This window comes from Lactuca saligna, chromosome 5 (genome assembly GCF_052625555.1).
Source record: "Lactuca saligna cultivar CGN05327 chromosome 5, ASM5262555v1, whole genome shotgun sequence".
NCBI classification, from domain to species: Eukaryota; Viridiplantae; Streptophyta; class Magnoliopsida; order Asterales; family Asteraceae; genus Lactuca; species Lactuca saligna.
This window is the reverse complement of record NC_136421.1, coordinates 208,612,643-208,635,623: the sequence shown is the minus strand read 5'-3', so window position 1 is coordinate 208,635,623 and position 22,981 is coordinate 208,612,643. Positions and strand designations below refer to the sequence as shown.

Here is a 22,981-nt window from a genome sequence, read left to right as displayed (position 1 = left end):
TGATCTCTGCTACATGTGGCTATATCACGAGGTAGCTAGTTGACATTAATGGGTATCTTTCAGAAGTTGGGGACAAGGTGAGGTTGGGAACCTAGGATACGCTCCAGTGAGCTTAGTTGGGTAGTTCGGTAAAGTTGGGAACCAGTTCAAAAATATAAAACCCATGATAATTCAAGCATTCTTCTCTCTAATTCTGGGTCTAACCGGTGTAAACCGGATTTTAAAACATTGATTGTACCGCATGAACCATATTTACAATTTACTCAAAAGTAAAATATTAATATATATTTGCATCGAGGTGCGAGGCAGTAGTCCATTTGCTAAGAAAAAGTCGAATCATTTAAATCTGACAAGCACGCAATAATCAAGAGTCTATTTTGTAAATATATACAGTTGGACTAATGATTCTCTCATCCACCATGCGCGCAAGGAAACCTAAAACGGCGGAATGGGGATCGGAGACGTCGAGAAGATGGTAGCCGTCGGCCTCATCTGGGGCGCCACAAATGCCCTTATGCGTCGAGGCGCACTTATATCAGACCAACAGATTCTTAAGCGAAAATCATCATCAAGCAAAACCCACAAAAACCCAATTCTCAAAACCCTCATTGACTGGTTCAATCTCCTTTTAGTCTGGCAATACTCTGTTCCTTTCCTCGTAAACCTATCTGCTTCCGCTACCTTTTTCGCCATTCTAAGTGACACACCGATCTCTCTTGCTGTTCCAGTCACCAATGCGACGACCTTCGCTGCCACCGCCGTGTTCGGGATGTTGCTCGGTGAAGAGACGCGAGTTGGGTTGACTTTGTTTGGTACTTTTCTGATTGTTCTTGGTGTTTATGTTTGTGTTGTTTGATTCATCTGTACATGACCCAAGTACTTTCCATGAACTTCGCAAGCACGCTTTCTCTGATTTATATAAAACGTCATTCACGAATCAGGATACCTATAACTTACTTGTTGTGTTGTTCCAATTCACAGTAAATTGGAATAAATTTCGAATTTTGATTACTTTTCATGTGCCATTTGATCATTGCCCATCACATGTTCGATAAAATGTCCATACAGGCAATTATATTGAGTTTCTGTTGTATGCATCACCAGATGTTTGAATAAGTGTCCACAGCTGATATCAACAAGAATCAGAAGCACCAATATAGAATATAATAAATAATAGTATCAAAAGCAACTGTCTTGCAATGAAAGAATCTCAAAGTATTAGTATTGTGGCTTATAGCATTCAGGAGGGATCTGGCCTTATAAACAGCTTAAAATCAGCACAATAGTTATAGATCACATACTTATCTCTCACCCATTTGAGTTGATCCTATTGTTTCAGGTTTCACGGGTAATTTTTTAGCATGTTATATCAAAATGGTTAATTCGGAAACATGTAGTAAATTATAAGTGTTAAATTGCAAAATTACTCAAAACATGGTTTTTATGTAATTTTCCCTATAAAGTATAATGTTATTGTATTAGAAAGAAATAAAAGTAGGATGCTATATATAATATAATACACAAATAAATGAAAGTAGGTTGCTAATTTTTGGTTTAGCCTTTTATTTTATGATGGATCATTTCTTGAATCATTTCCGTTGTAGTTGTTGGCATTTTTCTTTTAAAAAGTTTCTGTTTTTAACTTATATGATCAATAAGTAATCATGGAATGTTTAGTTTTGTACTGCATTTTGTAGAATCTTGTCCCATAAAGATTATCTGATGCTGGTTTCTTTGAGATTTTAAAAAATAGAGATCTTGAAAAAAAAATATTCATATATGATTACTACATAATCATATATGAATAATCAAAAGGGAATAGAGATATTGGAATAATCATATATGATTTATTCATATATAGATATAGGTTTTGTTGAAAATAAATCATATATGAGTATTTATTATTCGTATATGATTATCGAATCGAGTATTTGAACTACCTATCCTTTAAACTTGATAATATTTAATTTTTCTTTAATGTTTGAATAAAGCATTAAAAATAGCAATAAAATACATGCACTTGTAACTTCTTCTTTTTTTTTTTTTTTTTTTTTTTTTTTTTTTTTTTTTTTTTTTTTGTGAATTTAGCATTGTATAAAAGCGAAAGTCAATCTAGAAATTTATATATAACAACATTAGTAATTATAGTGCAATGAAAACAAGATTTTAAATAATTGATCAAGCAAAAAACTTATGTGGTAAAGAAACAAAGTTATATTAAGATACAATATGGTTTTCGGTATAAAATGAAAACAAATCATAAAGTAGGCTTTTTTTTTTGTTTATTTATTTATTTATTTAAAGAAAGAGCTAAATCGTAGTTTTTCAAGATGACTTTATTTGGATTGTGGTTTTTAATTATTTGTAAATTTTAGTTTGGTTCTAATCTTTCTGGTTGTGCACGTCGGGGTGTGTAATGTTTAGCCACCAATAATTATATAAAAACTTGGGTACTAAAGACGTGCACCCAATGACAAAGGGATAATGACAAGGGGATAATGACTTGAAAGGGTAACGAACTTTCGACTTTTGTCACATTTAGTCATTAAACTTTTTTTCGTTATCTATTTGCCATTGAACTATTGAAATTGTTCACATTTTACCCTTATGACCGGCAACAACCGGTCACAAGGGTAAAATGTGAACACTTTCAATAGTTCAATGACAAATAGATAACGAAAAAAAGTTTAGTGACTAAATATGAACAAAATCGAAAGTTCGTTTCCCTCTAAAAAGTTCAATGAATAAATGTGAACAAACCTCCTCTTGTATTATGTTTTAGCAAATTATTTATTTTTGTTAAATTGTAGCAACATTTGTTGATGAAGAAATATATGAAATTAAAAAAAAAAAAAAAAAAACAAAAAACAAAACAAAACAAAAAAACAAAAAACAAAAAAAAAAAAAAAAAAAAAAAAAAAAAAAAAAAAAAAACAAAACAAAACAAAAAAACAAAACCCTGAAAATATATTTAAAAAAAACAAAAAACCAAAACCGAAGTAAAAAACCAATGGTTTGACATTTTCCTAAATAAAAAATCAAAATTTCTAATCTGATTTTGGTTTTACAAAAAAATGACCATTCTCACTGATGTGAATTATGACCCTTGGTTTGGCATGCGAAATTTGTAACATCCCATGAATATGTAGTTACAACATAGTCTGAACTCGTAATTCATAGTAAGGGGTTAGAGTATCATCACATGAATACGTAGTTACAACATCGCCTGAACTCGTAATTCATCACCTACAGGTTATGGGCCTGCTGGTGTTTCCACTGGGTTGTCTAGAATAGTCCGTGGTCGCCATCTATACTCTGGTAGATGACTACATTGCCACATTGCTGGTTAAGATTATGGTATCTCCTTTCATCCTACATCACATATTAATCATCATCTATTTACCTAATTATCACCACCTTTCTATCATCACCTATATCTCATCATTTTATTTCATCACACACCAACTATTTCATCTACCCATGTTTCATCCACAACATATTTGTAGATATAAAATAAATATACCATTTAAATCTTTTAAAGCATGTATAAAATCGTTCATCCAGCATAGACAACAAGTATTCAAATAATATGCACACGTAGCACGTAATTTATATAAAATACTTCATATCTATGTGTAAGATGAAAGTAACTATATATACCATAAATGCTTCCTAACTATGAACCCCAAGGTTTACTCTACTAAAGCTTCATATTCTTGGCTCTCTGAACCTAGAAGGGTCCAGATCTATCACACCAAAAAGCTCAAGATAGCTCTTCCTCTCACTCTACACACTCAAGCTCGCTAGGGTTCTCACTTATGGGAAAGGTAGTAGCAATTGAAGGCCATAAGTCCCTTTAAATATGGATCGAGCCCAAAGATTTAGGGTTTCTGCCAACAGCGCGGACTCGTCGAGTCGCCTCACCGACTCGTTGAGTCCATTCATTAATCCGAGTCATCAGTCACGACCTTACTCGACGAGTTAAGGCGTCAACTCGTCGAGTCTCTCTTCTTAACTCAAAAGAAAAATACATAAATGATGATACCTGGAAATCCGGATGTTACATTTTGTTTTTTTATTTCATAGATTTCTTCATCAACAAATGTTGCTACAATTAAACAAAAATAAATAATTTTGCTAAAACATAATACAATAGGAAGTTTGTTCACATTTAGTCATTGAACTTTTTAGAGGGAAACGAACTTTCGATTTTGTTCACATTTAGTCACTAAACTTTTTTTCATTATCTATTTGCCACTAAACTATTGAAACTGTTCACATTTTACCCTTATGACCGGTAACAGCCCGTCATAAGGGTAAAATGTGAGCAGTTTCAATAGTTCAATGGCAAATAGATAACGAAAAAACGTTTAGTGACTAAATGTGACAAAAGTCGAAAGTTCGTTACCCTTTCAAGTCATTATCCCCAATGACAAAATACAAACATTAATTAAAAGTTATAATTGTTTATTTACTTTCTTCTTAAGGTAACTCGGCCGTCTTTTTCAAAAATTATCATTGGGTAGCCGGAGGAGATGACAAAAGACATGTTCTTGTCTATCTTCAAGAATTAATTAGGTTTAGATGTTTTAAACTTACATGCTTCATTGGTTGTTGGTTTAAATATACACACTTCATCATTTACCATATATTAGATGACTCTACTACCTTTGCTACTTTATTTTTAATTCATTTTATAATAAAAAAAAATTACAACCCACATATCTATCTTCCCCTTTTCCTATCAAAACAGTTGAAAAAAAAACATCATCATCACCACCTACCAAACCGAAACCACTGCCAAAGACAACCATCGTTAATGACCACCGCCTCATCATCTTAAGCAAAAATCTCTTCTTCACCTTCGACTACCTACTCTATTTCCCCTTTCTCTCGGAACGTCGTCAGAACACCGGAGCAATGCCTACCACCATCAATGGACTATAGCCCTCTTCTTTCTCCTTCTCCTTCTCTGATCTTCCCTCTTCGACCCTTCACCTTCATTGTCTTAGGTGGACGCCACCTATGGTTTCGAACCGTCACTTGTCTCATGACGGATTTCAATTTGGGGATTTCAAATTGAGCTCCACCGGTTGTCACATGGTTAGGGTTTCTATGGACCAGACGACATGGAGGAGTATGTAAATGGGTACTAAGATGGTGGAGGTCGGACGTCGGGATCATTTGATTCATTGCCAAAGTAAATGTTATTACAGCCACCACCCTAATGATTTAAGTACATGTTACTTCCGTTCATTGACTCAAATATGATGGCAAAACAAACACCGTCATCACGGTCTCTAGAACGAAAAAGTCGATGGAGAAACAAGAGATGACAGTGATCGCCATAATTGCTCGTTTTGCTCATGTGGTGGTGGTAGTGCTGACCGTTGGTGGTGTTGTTTACCCACTTATGATGTTTGTCGAAATGATGGAGCGGAAGAGGACACAACGAGAAAGAGGAAGACGAACTTGGGGATAGGGAAGGGGAGGGATGGGTTGGGGTGTATATTTTTATTTATTTAATCTAAAAATGATAAACAAACAAAATAAAAGTAAAAAAATAAATTATTAAGGGCAAAATAGTCATTTTATGTCCACATGGACGGCCCGGCTTGGGTGAAAAAAAAAATATACATTGACAGTCCGAATTAGTTATCAAAAATAGGGACGGAAGGTTTTGCCGCTTGCAGGAGGGACGATGCATGTAATTTACTTCATAATCTATAACTTGGTTTCTATGAACTTTTCTAAAATTACTTTGTGAACAGTAGGCCATGTGGTATCTAATTACCCCAAAAGTTATGTCAATTCAACATCATATCATTATAACTTCCCCATTGTTTACGCTAGTTGGAATGGCTCGACAAGCACCATATCGGGTGCTTGGCATGCTCGTTTCTTTTTGCAATTCTCAGTATCTTCTATCATGTCTCTTTCCTCGGCAAATGATTTGCAAAGGAGAAGGCTTAGGTGGAGCTCGACACCCATGACACCACTTTAGTCGACCTTACGAGTACGATCCACCACTCCATCACCTTAAAAAATTTCACATCATAGTTTAATTATTGAATACAAAAAATTCTAAATTTTTAAATAATAAATGTAAAAATATATATATATAAAAAACGGAAAAAATTACTTTTGTCGTTGTCGTCATTGTAACTTGAGTGTTGCATAGTGCCCTTTCAAATCATGTCAAAATTGTTGTGCGTTTCTTGATTGTGTATTGCTAAAACTCTCGAGACAATAATGTTCACTATCGAGTGTGATCTGTTGATGTGGATAACGTGTGGCCGAAATATTAGAAATAGAAACAACCCAACCTTTATCTTTAACTAGGGGCGAGACCCATGCTTCACATGGGTTAGAGCTTTTTTTGCAGGTTTATTTGTATCGTTTATCAAAACCCTAAATAGGTAGTAGAGCATCAACATCAGGATCAAAAGTTTCACACTTCATATTAACTTCAATACATAATACATAAGATTCCTTCAATATTTGTAACGACCTAATTTTCACGTCCAAAAATTTCATTTTTAAATTAATACTTTGGAAAACATTTGTGAATAAACATCGTTTGATTCTATCATTTCATAAACATATTTTGTGTCTGAAAACCAAAACATAAAAACAACCATAATGTCAGAGTACAAAATCCCATAATAACTCATGGTGCGGAAAACAATGTGCGTGTATGATGTGCCGCTACTGCGCCATCTCCTTCCCCTTCAAAGAAGAGGTACCTGAAAACAAAACTGTAAACTGTAAGCACGAAGCTTAGTGAGTTCCTCCATCGTACCACATACCATACAACTACATAACATACAAATATTGTCAGGCATATCTGGGTGGCCGACCTACCCCTTCGGTCCTTTCGACCGGATACTGCCTAGCATATCTGGGTGCTGGCCTCCCCTTCGGTCCTTTCGACCGGATACTGCCTAGCATATCTGGGTGTTGTCCTCCCCTTCAGTCCTTTCGATCGGATACTGCTTAGTATATCTAGGTGCTAGCCTTCCCTTCAGTCCTTTCGACCGTATACTGCCACATAATATCATATCACACATATCATAATCTGGCTAGCATGGCTGAGTACTAAACTACCCCTTCAGTCCTATCGACTGGTAACCAACGACTATTTCACCCCTACTACCACTCTCACATAACATCATAATATGCTAGCACATAAACATATCAAGTAGTAGCAAACCTAGATGAATATCACAAAGACAATCATCTAACATACAAATCCTACTGGTGGGCCGGTATTGTGGCCTTAGACCCACCGCTACAGGAAGGTAACTCACATCGAAAAGTAGCTGCTGAAAGTCTACTTGCTAGACGACTGACTGCTGCACCGGCAATCCTCCAGCTATAAATCCATAAACACATATTAGTCACTCCTAAATACCCTTAGGTCAAAAGACTGACCTACCCCTGGTCCAAGGTCAACTCCTTGGTCAAGGTCAACTTCCAGTTGACTGGACTTGCTGAGTCATGGCACGGATTCGCCGAGTCCCTCTCCTACTATCCCAGAATTAACTCATCAAGTCCCTCTTCCCACTCACTGAGTCACCCTTAACTCACTACTTGGGACGATCAGACCGACTCGCCGAGTCCGAGAACAATTCGCTATGTTTCAGGCAATCATCAAAGGACTCGCCGAGTTGTTCATCGGACTCGCCGAGTTGTTCATCCAACTCGCCGAGTCTAAGACCATCTTCATAGAACTCACCGAGTCTACTTTGGAACTCGCCGAGTCCCTTCAACCCTCCTCCCATACAGATCAAATCTGAGACATGCAACGGTTCCAAACCATAGCTCTAAGCTACTGGGGTATGCTTATCACATAAAGTTGCAAACTTTACGTGCATGCATGGCCCTATGAGCTCAAAAAGGCAATTCCAAGCTCTTTAGGAGGTCATACACTCAATAGGGACCTCAATCACTTCAACCACAGGGACTTTACACTTCTAGGGTGTCCATAAGGTCCAGATCTGAAGCCCTTTGAGAACATAGAGCATAATTACATGGAGTTTGATGTTTTAGGGCTTGAAAACCATCGTTTAGGGACAAAAAGGGGATCTATTGAACTAATGATCAAGGTATGAACTTTTCTACTTGAATGGAAGCTCTTCAGAGTGTAGGTTTCGGATCTAATTCCCCTCCTTGCACTCTTCAACCTCCTCCTTCTTCTTCTAAGCCCCAAACTTCCTTCACCAAGCCAAAAATCACTCACAAGAACAATATGGGGGCTAGGGTTTCGCTCTACATCTCTCTGGAAGTGTTAGGGACAAGCGAGGCCGAGTTAGAGTGTTTAAATAGGGTGCAAACACCCTGATTAGGGTTTTACTCGTCCAGCATGGACTCACCGAGTCTGGGACCCGACTCGTCCCAACTCGCCGAGTCCAAGGCAAAATGCGAAAAATACATAAACAGGAATCGTACCAGGAATCCGGTGTTACAATATTCCTAAGGGAGGGTGGAAGGAATTCAATTCAATATCGTTCTTTCTTTTTCAAACTACCAAAATACCCCCATCAGCTAAACTCTCTAATAATTGTTTGAACGCCTTATTTTCCATGTCCAGAATAAGACTTTGCTGATATAGAAATTCCACCAGATAGCTGAGAACATTGTATATTCTTGTAGGAAACCTATAATTTACCGAAAGTAAACAATGGTTGGTGTGTTGATACATTAGGTTAGGTTCTTTTGGCTTAATCCATTAAGTCAAAAATGCTTAACCAATGAAGCTCATTAGTTGTAATAATGTGGGACGGGTGGTATTATAGTAGTTTTATACCTGAGAAGATACAAAAGCACATTCCATAATGCCAACATCGCCTTGTAAGTCATGAAGAGAACAATCTGTAAGTTTAATCATTACATATGCCTGTAAATTTGATAAATTCTCTATCTAGATAAAGTATTGTATACACAAAATCTGTTTTTCTTGTAGACAAAAAAAACCGTCGAATGACAGTAAATGAACGTTTACCCTTACATTCCAAATAACAAATTTTACAAAATACATCAATTTAATCCCTGTACCGCTTAAGTCCTTTCCATATACAATTCCTCCTGCTGCTATATGAAATATGTGTTTTTTCGTAAAGGAAACCAAAATACTCAACTTGTTTTTTTTCATATAAATGATTAAATATGTAACATAAAAACTGAAATCAACTTCCCCACAGTTATATAAAAAATAGTTCAATGTTGAATATGAGACTTAAATTCTTAAATATATATATATATATATATATATATGTGTATATATATATATATATATATATATATATATATATATATATATATATATAACTTGTGTCGTTTATTTAGCAAGTTTTCATGACATTAAGGTCTAAAAATGAACAAAATAGCAATGTACTTTCTGTTATTCATGTATTAGCATTTTACTTTATTTTTATACTTTCAAATTTTTTGCAATACCCATGTCAGTTGTTGTTTCCACATACCTCCCAAATATATATAATAATAATAAAAAAAACCTTGAAGTAAGCCATCTATCAGAAAGTAGTAAAGGAAAAAATGATGGAAAATGTTACTTTTTGTGGGTATTTTAATAACTTCGATTATTTATTAATAGGGTTTAGGTCATTTTTGGTCATCTAACTTTTGGTTTTGTACTCATTTAGTCACTTAACTATTTTTAAGTTTTAAAAGATCATTAAACTTTTGACTTTGTGTTTATTTAGTCACTTAACTTTTGGTTTGGTCACATTTCGTCACCTAAGTTTTAGATTTGTGCTCATTTAGTCACCTAACTTTTAAAACCGTGTTCATTTAGTCACTAAACTTTTTTTTTTTTTTTTAAAGTTTAGTAACTAAATGAGCACAATTTTAAAAGTTTGGTGACTAAATGTGACCAAAACAAAAGTTAAATGACTAAATGAGCACAAAGCCAAAAGTTTGATGACCTTTCAAAACTTAAAAAGAGTTAAGTGACCAAATGAGCATAAAACCAAAAGTTAAGTCACCAAAAATGACCTAAACCCTTATTAATACTACTATTAATTAAGGTACTAGGTGTGAGACACATGTAATACACAATATTTTTTTTTTCAAAAAAACAAATTAATATATTTTGGTAAACATTACATGTTTTTTAGCATTAATTTTGCATAAAGACAAAAATATAAAAATAATAAATTAACTATTTCGAAATATAAAGAAATAAAATAAAACGTACGTATTTATAAAATGATGATGACAATAATGTTACAAACATTAAACATTAGTTATATAAAAATTGCTAAATATATAAAAACAAAATGATGAATAAGTAGGTAAGATAATGTAGAATAATAAAAACAATCATTGAAATATTGAGACTTATTTTTATGAATTACAAATTTCCAAAAACTTCTTTGAGTACAACATTAGATGTCGTATTGGTAAGTTTACCATCTCCATCTAAAATTAATATTTTTAATCTATATTTGCTCTTCACTCTTGACAATGCAACATACAACTGTCCATGAGTGAATATAGGTTGTCTAAAAAACAACCCCACCTTCGATAGTGACTGTCATTAACTTTTATTTATTGTCATTGCAAGACATATAGCTAGCGGAAATTTTCGTCTTTGAAATATGAAAGGAATCATTTTATTTTAAGGGATCAAAGACATTCTTGGAATAAACGTACGGTTTCTGATATTACTTTCAGATATTATCTCAACTTCTATACATGTTTGCCTAATGCAATAACCCGTAGCCTTGTTCCATTGCACAATCCAGATTTTTGATCAATATTTCTTAATAACATAACCGGAACACCGAATTTTAATACCAACTTATGGATTGGCATACTTGAATGTCTAAGACCATTTAGAACACCAGGGGAGTATAAAGTTTCATCAATTTCATCGTGAACAAAATCTGCATGTGAAAGACTATTTGAACTTAAATATTCCTGTGTTGACCTCCTGGAAAATAATTTTAAGGAACGCTCGTTAATCTCTTGAACGGCTTCATTCTTCGGTGCAAGGATCGCTCTTTCTTGAAAATAAATTGGATTCTTGGCATTTTCAACAATAGAAGGATATACAAATTCAATTAACAAACCAATAGGATCAGTTGAATCAACAATGAGAAGATCATCAAGAATATCAATAATTACCTCTCCATCATTTAAACCACCAACCTTTCCATCTCCTATATCCAAAATCTATTTTGAAAAAATTGTCGTTTTCTTGAATATTGGATGCAAGAACACTTAACCTCACATTTTTTTTGTCAATGTTAACACTTTGCAATTTAACAAAATGTAAGAGGAACATAATGAAGCATTGACAATCTCTTGCCTGCTTCCATTAGGAATAACAGGTAGAATTTGTCTAAAATCTCCTCCAAACAGCAATTTTGAGTTGGTACAAAGATCATAAGTGAATATATCTTTCAAAGAACGATCCAAGAATTCAAATGCATGCTTATGAATCATAGGTGTCTCGTCCCATATAATCAATGATGTTTTTTTATTTATTTATTTATTTATTTATTTATTTATTTATTTATTTATTTTTTTAACAATTTGACTACATCACAGTCTGGTGCAAAAGAACAAAAAGAATCCTCTGTAAGATTTAGAGGAATTATACAGCGTGAGTGTGTTGTTCTACCTCCGGTTAGTTACAATGAAGCAATACCACTTGAAACATCATTTAAGACGATATCACCTTTAGATCTTAAAGATGCAGATAAAGTCTTCCAAAAAAAGTTTTACCAGTACCTCCATAGCCATAAACAAAAAACACTCATCCTTTTTTCTGTTTAACATCTGTCATGATTTCATCAAAAATTTGATCATTGTTCAACTGTTAATGATTCAAGTAGTTGATAAGATTCTTTTTGTAGAATCGTTATATCAAAATCTAGCTCCTTAGTAATTAAACAATTATTTGTAGAAGATAATAAATCATGATAAGGGTAGAGGATCCCAACAAAATCTTTGAGGCTTGAACTATTTTGGAGTAGAATTTTTTCAATATCATATATCATCAAGTTTTTAACCTGGTCGTCATTATGTGATAAACCTATACAAAAGCAAAGTTAATTTAAAAATAATTGTATAATTATTCATGTGAATATATATATATATATATATATATATATATATATATATATATATATATATATATATATAATGTGTGTAAAGTAAATAATGGAAAAAATAATAATACCTGGAGTCTTTAATCTTATTCATTGACTGTAGAGAATTCCATCAGATACGTATTGCCAAGTATTTTCCCAGACATAATATGGTCTAGACAAACTATTTGACTTTAGCATAGGTGCAAATAGAAACCGTAAATAATAACTAGATCCTGAATGGCTTGCTTCCTCGATGGCATCAATATATTCTCTATCATCTTCTAAAAGTCCAAGCGCATAACATGCATCTCTAAAAGCAGGAAAAACTTTTCCATTAACCTTACGAATATCTTCAAATGATTTCAGACCTTTAACTTTATTTAAAAGAATACTCAAAAAATATGCTTCACCTAGATTAGGCGAAACTATGTGAATTCTCCTAATAGAAACCCCTTGTTTTCTTGGCTCCCAACAACGATCTACCTGTTTCCATACAAATTTTGTAGGAACTCAACATAAGAAATTTCTCGTACATCAACATTATGTTCGTTATAGCTCATCTAAGATAAGAACATCGAAGAAGAAACATACTGTTTGTTGAGGACATCTTCAATATCATCATCTGCTCCACATCCAACATTTTGTTTTCCATGAAGATGGAACAGAAGCCTTACAACAGAAGGATATCTGTAATGAACATCAAATCCAAATATACGCCATGAGGATTCACATGCAGACAAATACCTACAATCATGGTAGTTTTGTATTTCATTAACGGACGCATCATCATTATCATCTCCATTGTTTTGTACAACTGCAACAGTAGCCCGATCAGGACCCTTGTTAATATATTTAGACAAATATTTGATGGAAGCCGCTTGATTGCACCACTCAATATTAATGTGAGCCTGATATCTTTTCAAAAGGGCTTTGTGATATGGAACCACACTTCTGTTGTCTAACCTAACACCAGACTTTTCAACAAAAGATCCATCATTACGTCTCCTATATATAGGATAACCATTTGAATCGACTGATGTATTTTCTAAGAATGAATTTGGGAAATTTTTGTGAACACTTGTTATCACTCATGCATGGGCATTTAGGATTATCAGAACCACATGGACCATACATCATAAACTCACTGACAAGTGCATACAATTCGAGATCATCTTTTTTGTTTTGAATTCCAGCCGAAATAACTCGATCAATATGTCCAGTAGTAAGGAGTTTGTAATCAGAATGCATGAATAAACATATATGTGCATGAGGCAGACCACGCATTTGAAACTCCAAAATATAAACAACTGTAAATTATTAAAATATATATAATATTATAATATAATAAAAATAAATAATGATAAAAGCATTGTTGTATTATAAGGTACCTGCTTGGACCTGGCACAATAACACATTTTTCTTTAAGTCTTTAATCAAAGAATTCAACTTGATTTTGAATAATTTGGAAAGGCTATCGGGCCTATCTTTGGGATTAAGTGTGGTGTCAGCAAGAAACCTTTTAATTTCAGGCCACTTTGGATTGCATGTTACGATTATGAAAAAATCTGGGTATCCAAACCACTTACAAAGCTACATGACATCTAAATAGTTTTTCATCATGTAGCGTGCACCGCCTGTATATGAAGAAGGCAAGATAACACGTTTTCCAATATTGGAAATATCAGTACCACCATCACTTTGTACGTTTCGTAATGTTTAATACGATTCACATGTAAGAACTTTTTGCTGATTAAGTATGTAATATAGTCTCCCAGTTTCAAAAATTTATTGAAAAAGCCTTCTTGAATTCAGAATTAATGAAAAAACATTAACTCTATCTTGAATTCTGTAAGCAAATAATTCTCTCATTGTACAGTTACAACGTTTGCTATTCGTTGAATCATCAAAATCTCTGTGAGGGATGCCAACTCTATATCCATCATCCCCATATGGAAAGAGTAGTGGGTACTGAACAGCAAGGTAAGAAGGATGTAATTCGTTTATACGTTGTAGACTTCTTGATTTAGATGTTACGATGATATCTCTATTATCAATTGCATCACCAATATCACCAATAAGTAAAGCAGCAACTTCAGAAGCAAAGGGTAAGTTATATGTCCTTCCATCTTGCTACCTTCTTCCTATAAGACGTAACTTTGAATCTATATGAGGATTTTCATTAAAATAATCTTTGATCATTCTATAACACTTAACCAACTCATTTGTTGAATCCAACATGTCCTTCAAAAAGCATATAATTTTGATATCAAAAGAATGAGAAGTTAATGTGAACCCTCCTTTTTGTGTACTGTTAACAATAAAGATTATATGTAAAATTTAGCTACTAAATAATTATAAGAAATATATAAAAGTAATGGTGTATAAAAAAAATGTATAAAGAAATACTTGAAAGCATGTTGTCTATTTGAAACTTCATTTTCAGTATTGTATATGTATAATTGCTAAAACTTTGGTTTTGATCCATCTATAGGTAGAAGACTTCCCATGCAATGGTAATTTTGACCGCTAAGTTTGAAAACATATGGAGCATTGCCTTTGTTAATTGAAGAATCAACTTTTCCACCCATTAAAGTAAATGAAAACATCGAATTGAATCGACGAATGATCTTCATGAAAAATTTTCCTTTTGGATCAACATAATGAAAGAGATTTTCATAATTTATAGGCGGTTCTTTTAATTGAGGAAACTCGACCTTTCCCTTGCCACAACAATGGGAAAAAGAAGTTTTATTTGTAGAAGTATTGCCTTTACGTGCTTCATCCCTCCATAACTGTGCATGACACATCGTACACACAAAAGTCTGATAACCATGGTTCAAGTAATATGTTTAATAAAAATGTAAAAGTTTGAAATAAAATAACATTGAGATGAGTAATAGTTTATAAAGAAAGGGCAACGATAAATTTAAATTAAAACTTACCTTTTGCGGCACTTGACTTTAATTGTTAACAAATTTGTTTATCACGTAACTATTCTTCTGATGTTAGGTCGAAAATGGGTATGCGAGCTGTATTTATAAACTTCATTTTTTATTTATATTTCTGCATGATAAATTGTTGGAATAGTTTCGAGTGATTGAAGATGAATTCGTATCTCATGTCACAAGACAAGATATAATATTCTCCTTTTACTGAAATTAAAAGTATGATATTTAGTATTAAATTTATAAAGTAAATAGATAAAAATAAAATAAATAAAAATAAGAAATGCATACATATTATAATAATATGTATACCATATATAGTAAGAAACAATAAGTCGGATAAAAACGTAGTTATACCATTGGAAATGTTAGATAACAAAGTTCTTGTAGTAAAATTAGAAGCAACTTCAAAACATTCTTGATGAAGACCATTATTACCTATAATTAAAATATAAGTTAATATAAATTTGTATTAATTTTGGACCAATAAAGAAACACATATAAGAACATAATATTTATTTGGTGTTGTGTGATAATGGACTCTCGATATAAATACTGGAAGTTGATTGGACACTTGTTTGTTGATATCCATATGATGAAGTCGGGGTGCCATTTTCATTGTTACCACCATGATATGCAAACTTGCTTGATGATGATGTTTGAATGTTGGTAGTTATATTAGAAATGACTGTAAAAAAAATAAAGAATATATAAGTTATAGTACATATAACATTTTTTTTAAGTTAAGATATAATAAGAAAAATATAAAAAATAAAGGTAATGATATAATCGGAGATTGTATCTAAGAGATTTATGAAATACTAATGTAAAAAAAATTGAAATAAATGTTGATCGTCTATTATGCGTGAAATTATAATATTTTAATTAAATATAAATTGTAATGTATACAAGAGTCTAGGTAAAAGGCAGTGGTATTTCAAATTCAAGAGATTGTGTATAAAATAAAATATCTTTAAAATGCAATAAAAAGAAGTGTCATTGATATGTGGACAAATGATTGGATATTTTCTTATCCAAATATATTTTTCTAAGTTTTCTGTTCTTTTTGACAACAACAGACAATGGAGTTTTAATATTAAAAGTTGAAGTATATTGGAAAGTTGTATGTTGATATGTGATATATTTAGATTGACATTTTCATTATCAATGTGAATATATGTAGAATTGGTTGAAGATGGTGAATGCTGTCAAGGAATACCTACAATAAATATATAATATTAAGAATGTGTTATTACATGATAGGATATAATACCTCATAAAATATAAAACAATATTTGCATAACATAAGTCAAATATAAAACATGATTGAAAATAAAAGTAAATTGGGTTGTATATAAATAATTACCAATTGACGTGGTAGACATAAGATTGGATCTTCTTTGATCCAAATATAATTTTCTATATCCGTCTTTACGTTCATTTGAATACATATTGTCCGTGAAGCTTAAGAACAAAAACAATTTATGTGTACTAAAAAATTATATTGACCATATTTCCATTAAAGTATAAATTTTAAAATTACGAAGATGGAGATATTTAAAAAAAAAAAAAAAAGTGAATATATATGAGCTAATTAGTATAATGAATCGAACATCAAAATTGGAAAAATAAACATAAGGGCAAAACAGTGTTCGAAAAATAATCATGTTTGATTAAAAACATATCCATTTTCACAGATCTTTGTTAAACAGGTCAGGTTCTAAAAATATTGAAACAAAATAAATATCATGGTACTTTTATAAAGTACCATATTTTGGTAGAATGTATATAAAGAAGAGGGTGTAGTAGATATCATATTACGAATAGCACCATATTTTACTTAATTTCATGCAAAAACAGAAAAAAGACAAATAGAAAATGAAGACAAATGATATGATTTTTGTTCTGAACACAAGCTAATTTACCATAGGTTGAAAACCAAAATTTCAAAACATAGCCAAATTTTAAATTATAGTATAAATTTAAAGCATATTAAAAATGTAAATAAAATAATTAATACGAAATATTGTTACATTTGTGACAATAATAATGGTTAATCTTTTAGGTTTTTGAAGTATTATGAAATTGTCTTTTAACTTTACTTGAATTGTTTTACAAATATTATAGTAATACTGATAACAATTAAGAAATTACAAATTATTTAACACTAACTAATAAATATAAAAAACTAACAATCAAATATATAACTTTTTAGCAAATAAAATTAAAATGCAAATTGAGTATTCTATAACATTTTCCATCACACTCCTTGTTTTAATAAAAAAAATCATAAATTAACAGATAATAAATAAATGGTTTAGCAGCGTTTAGTTTTACTTTCACACGTTTTCATTTACCTTTTCAAATTCCTACACTTTATCAAGAAAAAGAGAGAGAAATAGAAAGATAAAGAGCCAGAGTGAGAATGAGAGCAAGAAAGATAGAAAAACTTTACTAATAATATTCGACAAAGCACAGATTCAGCAACGACAAAGAGGATAGAGGGATTGATGAGCACTCCGGCCGATTTATTGTTAAGTGTAGGGATTAATACTTTACGAAGGATTGCGTAAGTAGAAAGTAAAATAGAACATTTTTTTGGGTTTATCCGATTTGGTTATGATTTTTTCAGTAAATTTAGTTGTATAATTTGCTTTTTATTAATGATAATGATAAATGGAGAGGCCAAAAGTTAGCAACAAATATGGGATGGTGCTAATTCGTTGGTGGTGGTCAAAGTTCCTTCTTTTAGTTGGTTATTCTTCATTTTGGGGCTCAGTGTTTATGCTGGGATTTTTTTTTAAACCATGTCTGACTAGTAGCTGTTTTTGTTAGGATTGATTTAGTTTCAACTCTCATCTTATTCTTAATAATACAAAAATATTGTATTTTTATTAGCTAAAAAGTTGGTGTATTTTACAGTTACACCGAAGGATTTGATCTTAAAGTGTTAACAAAAGATGGTTCAAATGTAAAGGGCAATTTTGGAAAATGTGTACAACAAATAATAATGTTAGGAATTTGAATAAAAATAAAAGTGTTAATGATAGATGGTTCATTTTTTTTTTGTGTGATCAGCAAGGATGGAGGTTAAAAAAGAGACAATATTTAAATGTATGTTAAACATTTAAACTGTAAATAAAAAAAAAAAGAAAAAACAAAAACAAAAAAAGATTATTTCAAGGCCAGCTATACAGACCACAAAATATTTAGACATGTGTTTTTTACTTTTATTTAATAACCTTTCTTTAAATGTATGTTATGTTAATTGTCATAGACCTCGGTTTGTTATTTAGGGGCAACTGAGACGCTTTTTTGGTAAACTTTTTGTTTTGATCGAGCATTTGTTTGCCAAAACAATATTTTTGCTAAAAATTGTTATTTTGAACATTTTGGTCAACCTTCATCTGACCATTTTTATACCCTAACAATATACAAAAATGGATCAAAACCATATATTGTTTAGAACAAACACAAAGAAAACAATACTGTTGTTTAGTGGAAGCTGTCACAAATAAACAACCAAATAACAAAATCTGGTTTTCAATATGATCACTATCATTCATAAGCTTGAGTCTAGCCATATATCATCATACTTGGATGATGATCTGGATCTTTCCAGATCATCAGAGAGACTCCAGTGACAGGTACGGATATGGATGCTCTGGAATGGAATCCTAATCATTCACATTTATACAAAACAAAGTGGATAAAGTCTCGGATTCACGGATCATTGGAATGGAATCCTACAGGCACAAAATCTAGTATTTGGTATAATCAAAGTTTTAGAATTGCAAACTTGTGAGTAGAAGATGGAAACTTCAAAAAAAAACAAAATCTGGTATTTGGTATAATTGCATATCACAGTTGCAGCAGGGTGTGTGACAGGAAAAAAAAACTTCTTTGAGGCATTTAATCGAACAACTTATATGCAGTGAAACATAAGTAAATAATGAGTATATAAATCTCTATACAATTCGACCATATCATGAAAAGGAGAAGACGAAAACATGAAATGTTCAAATAAAGAAGAATCAAATCATTTTGTAACAGCCCGGAATTTCCAGGTATTTATTTTGGATTTATTTATGGAAATTGTGAGTGGACTCGGCGAGTTAGAGCCCAGACTCGCCGAGTAGGATCGCAGATTTGGGCACGGGTTCGCGTCCGGACTCGACAAGTCCAAGAGTGGACTCGGCGAGTCCACGCTGTGTGGTGAAACCCTAATTTATGGGGTTTGCGGTCTATTTAAAGGGCCTTATGGCCCTCATTTGTGCTCACCCAACCCTTAGAGAGAAACCCTTGTGTGCTTGAACGTTTTGAGAGAGAAAGGAAGCATTCTTGACCCTTGTGTGTGTTATTTAGCAAAGAAGGAGAAGATTCTAGGCAAGAGAAAGCAAAGGAGGTTGCTATTCTGTGGATTTGAAGCTTAGATCATCAATATAGAGGTATGATTTCGGATTACTTTCTGTTTTGTGATGTATAATGGGATCTAGGGTTTCTTATGGACATTTATGGGATGATTTGATGCCAAATAGTTCCCTTCTTGTGTTGAGGCTCTGGATCTGGATCCATAGAGGTCCAGAGAGCCTTATTCTTCAAGCTTTATGAAATAGCAATGGAGTTTATGACCTTGGGTTGTAGTATTTTGAGACAAAAACATCATTTATGGTCATATAGAGATTGTATGTGCATCAAGATAGTGACTTTACGTGCTAAATAAGCTTGGAAGGACTGGATCTATGGGTTAATGGACTGGATCTGACCTTAAGAGCAAGTTTGAGTCATTGCATGGCACGGACTCGCCGAGTCCGAAGAACAGACTCGGCGAGTAGTATGAATGTTGCCCGACCACACAACGAGTGGTCTTGCCGAGTTGGGGAGGGTGGACTCAGTGAGTCAGGGGGAAATCAGAGTGGACAGGTGGACTGAGTCAAGCTGGACTCGCCGAGTTGTTCTTGAGACTCAGCGAGTTGAGTCGTGGTGGCCCCACAACTCATGCCAGGTGGAACTCATCGAGTTAGGAGGATACTCGACGTGTCAAGGGAGGATTTCAGGGAAATCAGTGTATACGCTCAGACTCGCCGAGTCACTATTGTGCACTCGCCGAGTCCAGTCAAAGTTGACCGTTGACCGTTGACCTAAGTTGACTTGTTAAAGAGTAGTCAACCTTAGTTGGGAAAGTGTTAATTAGAGATGTATTGTGATTTAGGAGGACTTTAGCTCAGGGGATCGAGCACTAGTAATTTCAGGATTCACGACTTACCGAGACGCGAGGTGAGTCTTCTCACTATACTTTACCTTGAGTAGGTAACCAGAGTTATGTGATAGAGTATTTGTATGATATGTATGTTATGTGTTGTACTGCATTATTTCTATGTGATTTATGTTGTGCATGTTTACAGAGTTAGAACCTGAGGGTTCACAGAGTTTGGGTGCACGGACCCACAGAGTTATAGCCTCGAGTGGCTAATATGTGTTATATATGGTATTTTGGGGAAACTCACTAAGCCTTGTGCTTACAGTGTTTGATGTTATTGTTTCAGGTACTAGTGACGACTGCAGGAAGGCGCCGGCTTGATCCGTACACACACACGGAGTTTATACATTTGTGATCTTGGGATTTTGTATTTACTTGAATTGGATAATTAAATATTATTGTTTTATGAATATTAAATGAATTATGTTTTATGAAAAATTTGTTTTGAAATTTACGGTGTTACACATTTTCGTGATGCTGTAAACTAATTGTGTCTAACACCACATATGCTAACATGATGTAGTAGATATTGGTGATAATGGACTTTGATGATGAACGTGGTGATGTTGTAAACCTTCAATCTCTCAATAAAAACGCGACATATGAATGAGATTGTAGTTGTATATATTTTACAAAATTGAATTTGGAAAGGATATGGAGAATAGTTGTGATTTAATTGAAATCTGATAAGTTTCTGCGAATAAGCGTGAAATTGAGTGGTAATTTCCGAAAGTTGTGTATGTAATTTAGGAAGATATATTTGGATTTAATGTATTCATTAACACAAAAAACCGGGAGGAGATATTCACATTTCCTTTATTTGTGTAAAATGCAGTAAAGTATTTGATATTTTTCAATTTGATAAAAAACCAAAAACTCCACAATTTGCCAAGTGGAATTAAAGTTAATTGAAAAATTATAAAAATGTCATGTGTCGTATTGAATGAGGAGGTGACACATGGCAGAAAACATTCAATTATTATGTAGGAGATGTAATAAAGCAATTGAAAATATCCGTATTCTAATAAAAGAATAATTTTAATCTCCTTTTGACATGTGTCATCATATTAAACCTCCTAATTAATACACATTTTATTCTTTTTTTTTTTGTCATGTGTCACCGTATTAAACATATTAATTAATGCATGCCACTTGTCAACCTATTAATTATCTATTTCAAATTTTAAAATTTTCATTTTAATTATAATAAATTAATAACAATGGAATAAAAATTAAAATAAAACTAATATAAATTATAAGGTGATATAATTCCACATATTTATTTAAATTAACGATTATAATTGATTAATAATTTTGTGTTCTAACTATTAAAGTTTAATTAATTTTATAGTTGTGGTTTCACGGGTTATAAATAAAGCAGTTGAAAATATTACCCTAGTTCCTAGGGCATGTGAAAACATGTCGCCTGAGGTAATATTACCCTAGTTCCTAGGGCATGTGAAAACATGTCGCCTGAGGTATTGTTGATCCAGTTGCTTGAAAACTTCACTCTTAGATGGAACATGAGAAATACGCAAATATCTTTTATCTTCATCGTTTATGTCCCACAACAAAAGCAAGATGAAAGTTTTTATGTGCCCTTATTCATGTTTAATATTTACTTTAGACAATATTTTCTAGAAACTCCACATAAATTGTCAATCATCTTCAAGACACGTGAAAATGTTCAACATCCATTAGAGAAGAAATGAAAAAACTCCACATCAATCATCTTTAAGAAAATAGGAAAGTAGAATATCATATATAGCGAAATCATACAATTTAAAAACACAATAAGTAATGAAGGGCTTTTATTTTATTTTTTATTTTTATTTTATTATTATTATTATTATTTTTTTGCAAATTCACCTTGTTTTTAGGAAAATAGACATTATTGATGGTCGTTTACTCGGTTTTCCCACTGAAGGTCCTTGCAATCAATCGAAAGCTGTCATGATCAAATGGTTGAAACCGAAGAAAAAGAAACGTTTTGTGGCAATACAGACATTTTGTACCAATTGCAAGCATCATAGAAGAATTTGTCATCATATGATTTAGAATAGAAGAAAGAACGATCAAACAAACAAAATTATATGCTTCTTCATCCCAAATATCAAGAATTTCTTCTGAAAAGTAATGAGCACCAATTTATCAATTATAAATCAATATAAGGTTCATTTAAAGAGTATATATCTGAATTTGTAAAGAGTAAATATTTTGATCACTTTTCTTTTGCTTTCCGGTTTTCAAATTGAGAAGATCTTGAAAAAAGCCTAAAAAAACCCAATTAATCAAATTGTATTGATGTTGGTGTGACCTTCTTTCGGAGAGGTGAGGGGTTCCTACTTGTCTTTGGAATCTGTATCATTGTTGGTTGCAATTAAAAAAAGTAGAAAACAATAGAAAAGTAATCAAAATTAGAAGCAACTATAAAGCAATCATAGAAACATAAGGGTTTGTATGACCTTCTTTGGTAGATGCGGTGGGTTCCCACTGTTTTTTGGAATCCACATCGTTGATAGCTACATTTGAAAGAAAGAAATCATAGAAATTAAGGTTGAAAGAAGAGTGTACATGAACGACCAAAAAAAGCATCAAGTAAAGGGTAGTTCACCTGCTTCCTTTTGCTTCCGAGCTTCATTCAACTTGGCTCC

General features: G+C 32.6%; 2 protein-coding genes across 2 annotated transcripts; one reads left to right on the top strand and one right to left on the bottom strand.

Moving 5' to 3' along the window:
- Window positions 1-390: 390 nt before the first annotated feature.
- LOC144997222 (uncharacterized) lies at window positions 391-940 on the top strand. The gene has a single exon (XM_078957077.1). It carries the CDS (start codon window positions 449-451, stop codon window positions 854-856), a length of 408 nt encoding a protein of 135 aa, XP_078813203.1. The 5' UTR covers window positions 391-448; the 3' UTR covers window positions 857-940.
- A 9,773-nt stretch (window positions 941-10,713) lies between these two features.
- Window positions 10,714-22,968, bottom strand: LOC145046184 (uncharacterized). Its single transcript, XM_078994489.1, has 13 exons — window positions 22,902-22,968; window positions 22,793-22,849; window positions 22,343-22,453; window positions 15,624-15,755; window positions 15,425-15,505; window positions 13,950-14,212; window positions 13,511-13,520; window positions 13,282-13,429; window positions 12,710-13,127; window positions 12,350-12,605; window positions 12,042-12,064; window positions 11,755-11,808; window positions 10,714-11,199 (listed from the first exon to the last, which is right to left on the bottom strand). The coding sequence occupies exons 1-13, from the start codon at window positions 22,966-22,968 to the stop codon at window positions 10,714-10,716; spliced, it is 2,106 nt and encodes a 701-aa protein (XP_078850615.1).
- Window positions 22,969-22,981: the final 13 nt, after the last annotated feature.

Bases quoted from the DNA above. Each gene is read 5' to 3' on its own strand.
- LOC145046184 (XM_078994489.1), bottom strand. From the start codon at position 22,968: ATGAAGCTCGGAAGCAAAAGGAAGCAGGTGAACTACCCTTTACTTGAT. The intron at 22,850-22,901 runs GTACACTCTTCT...TTTCAAATGTAG, and splicing joins TGCTTTTTTTGGTCGTTCAT to CTATCAACGATGTGGATTCC. The intron at 15,506-15,623 runs GTATTTATATCG...TTTTAATTATAG, and splicing joins AAGTGTCCAATCAACTTCCA to GTAATAATGGTCTTCATCAA.
- LOC144997222 (XM_078957077.1), top strand. From the start codon at position 449: ATGGGGATCGGAGACGTCGAGAAGATGGTAGCCGTCGGCCTCATCTGG.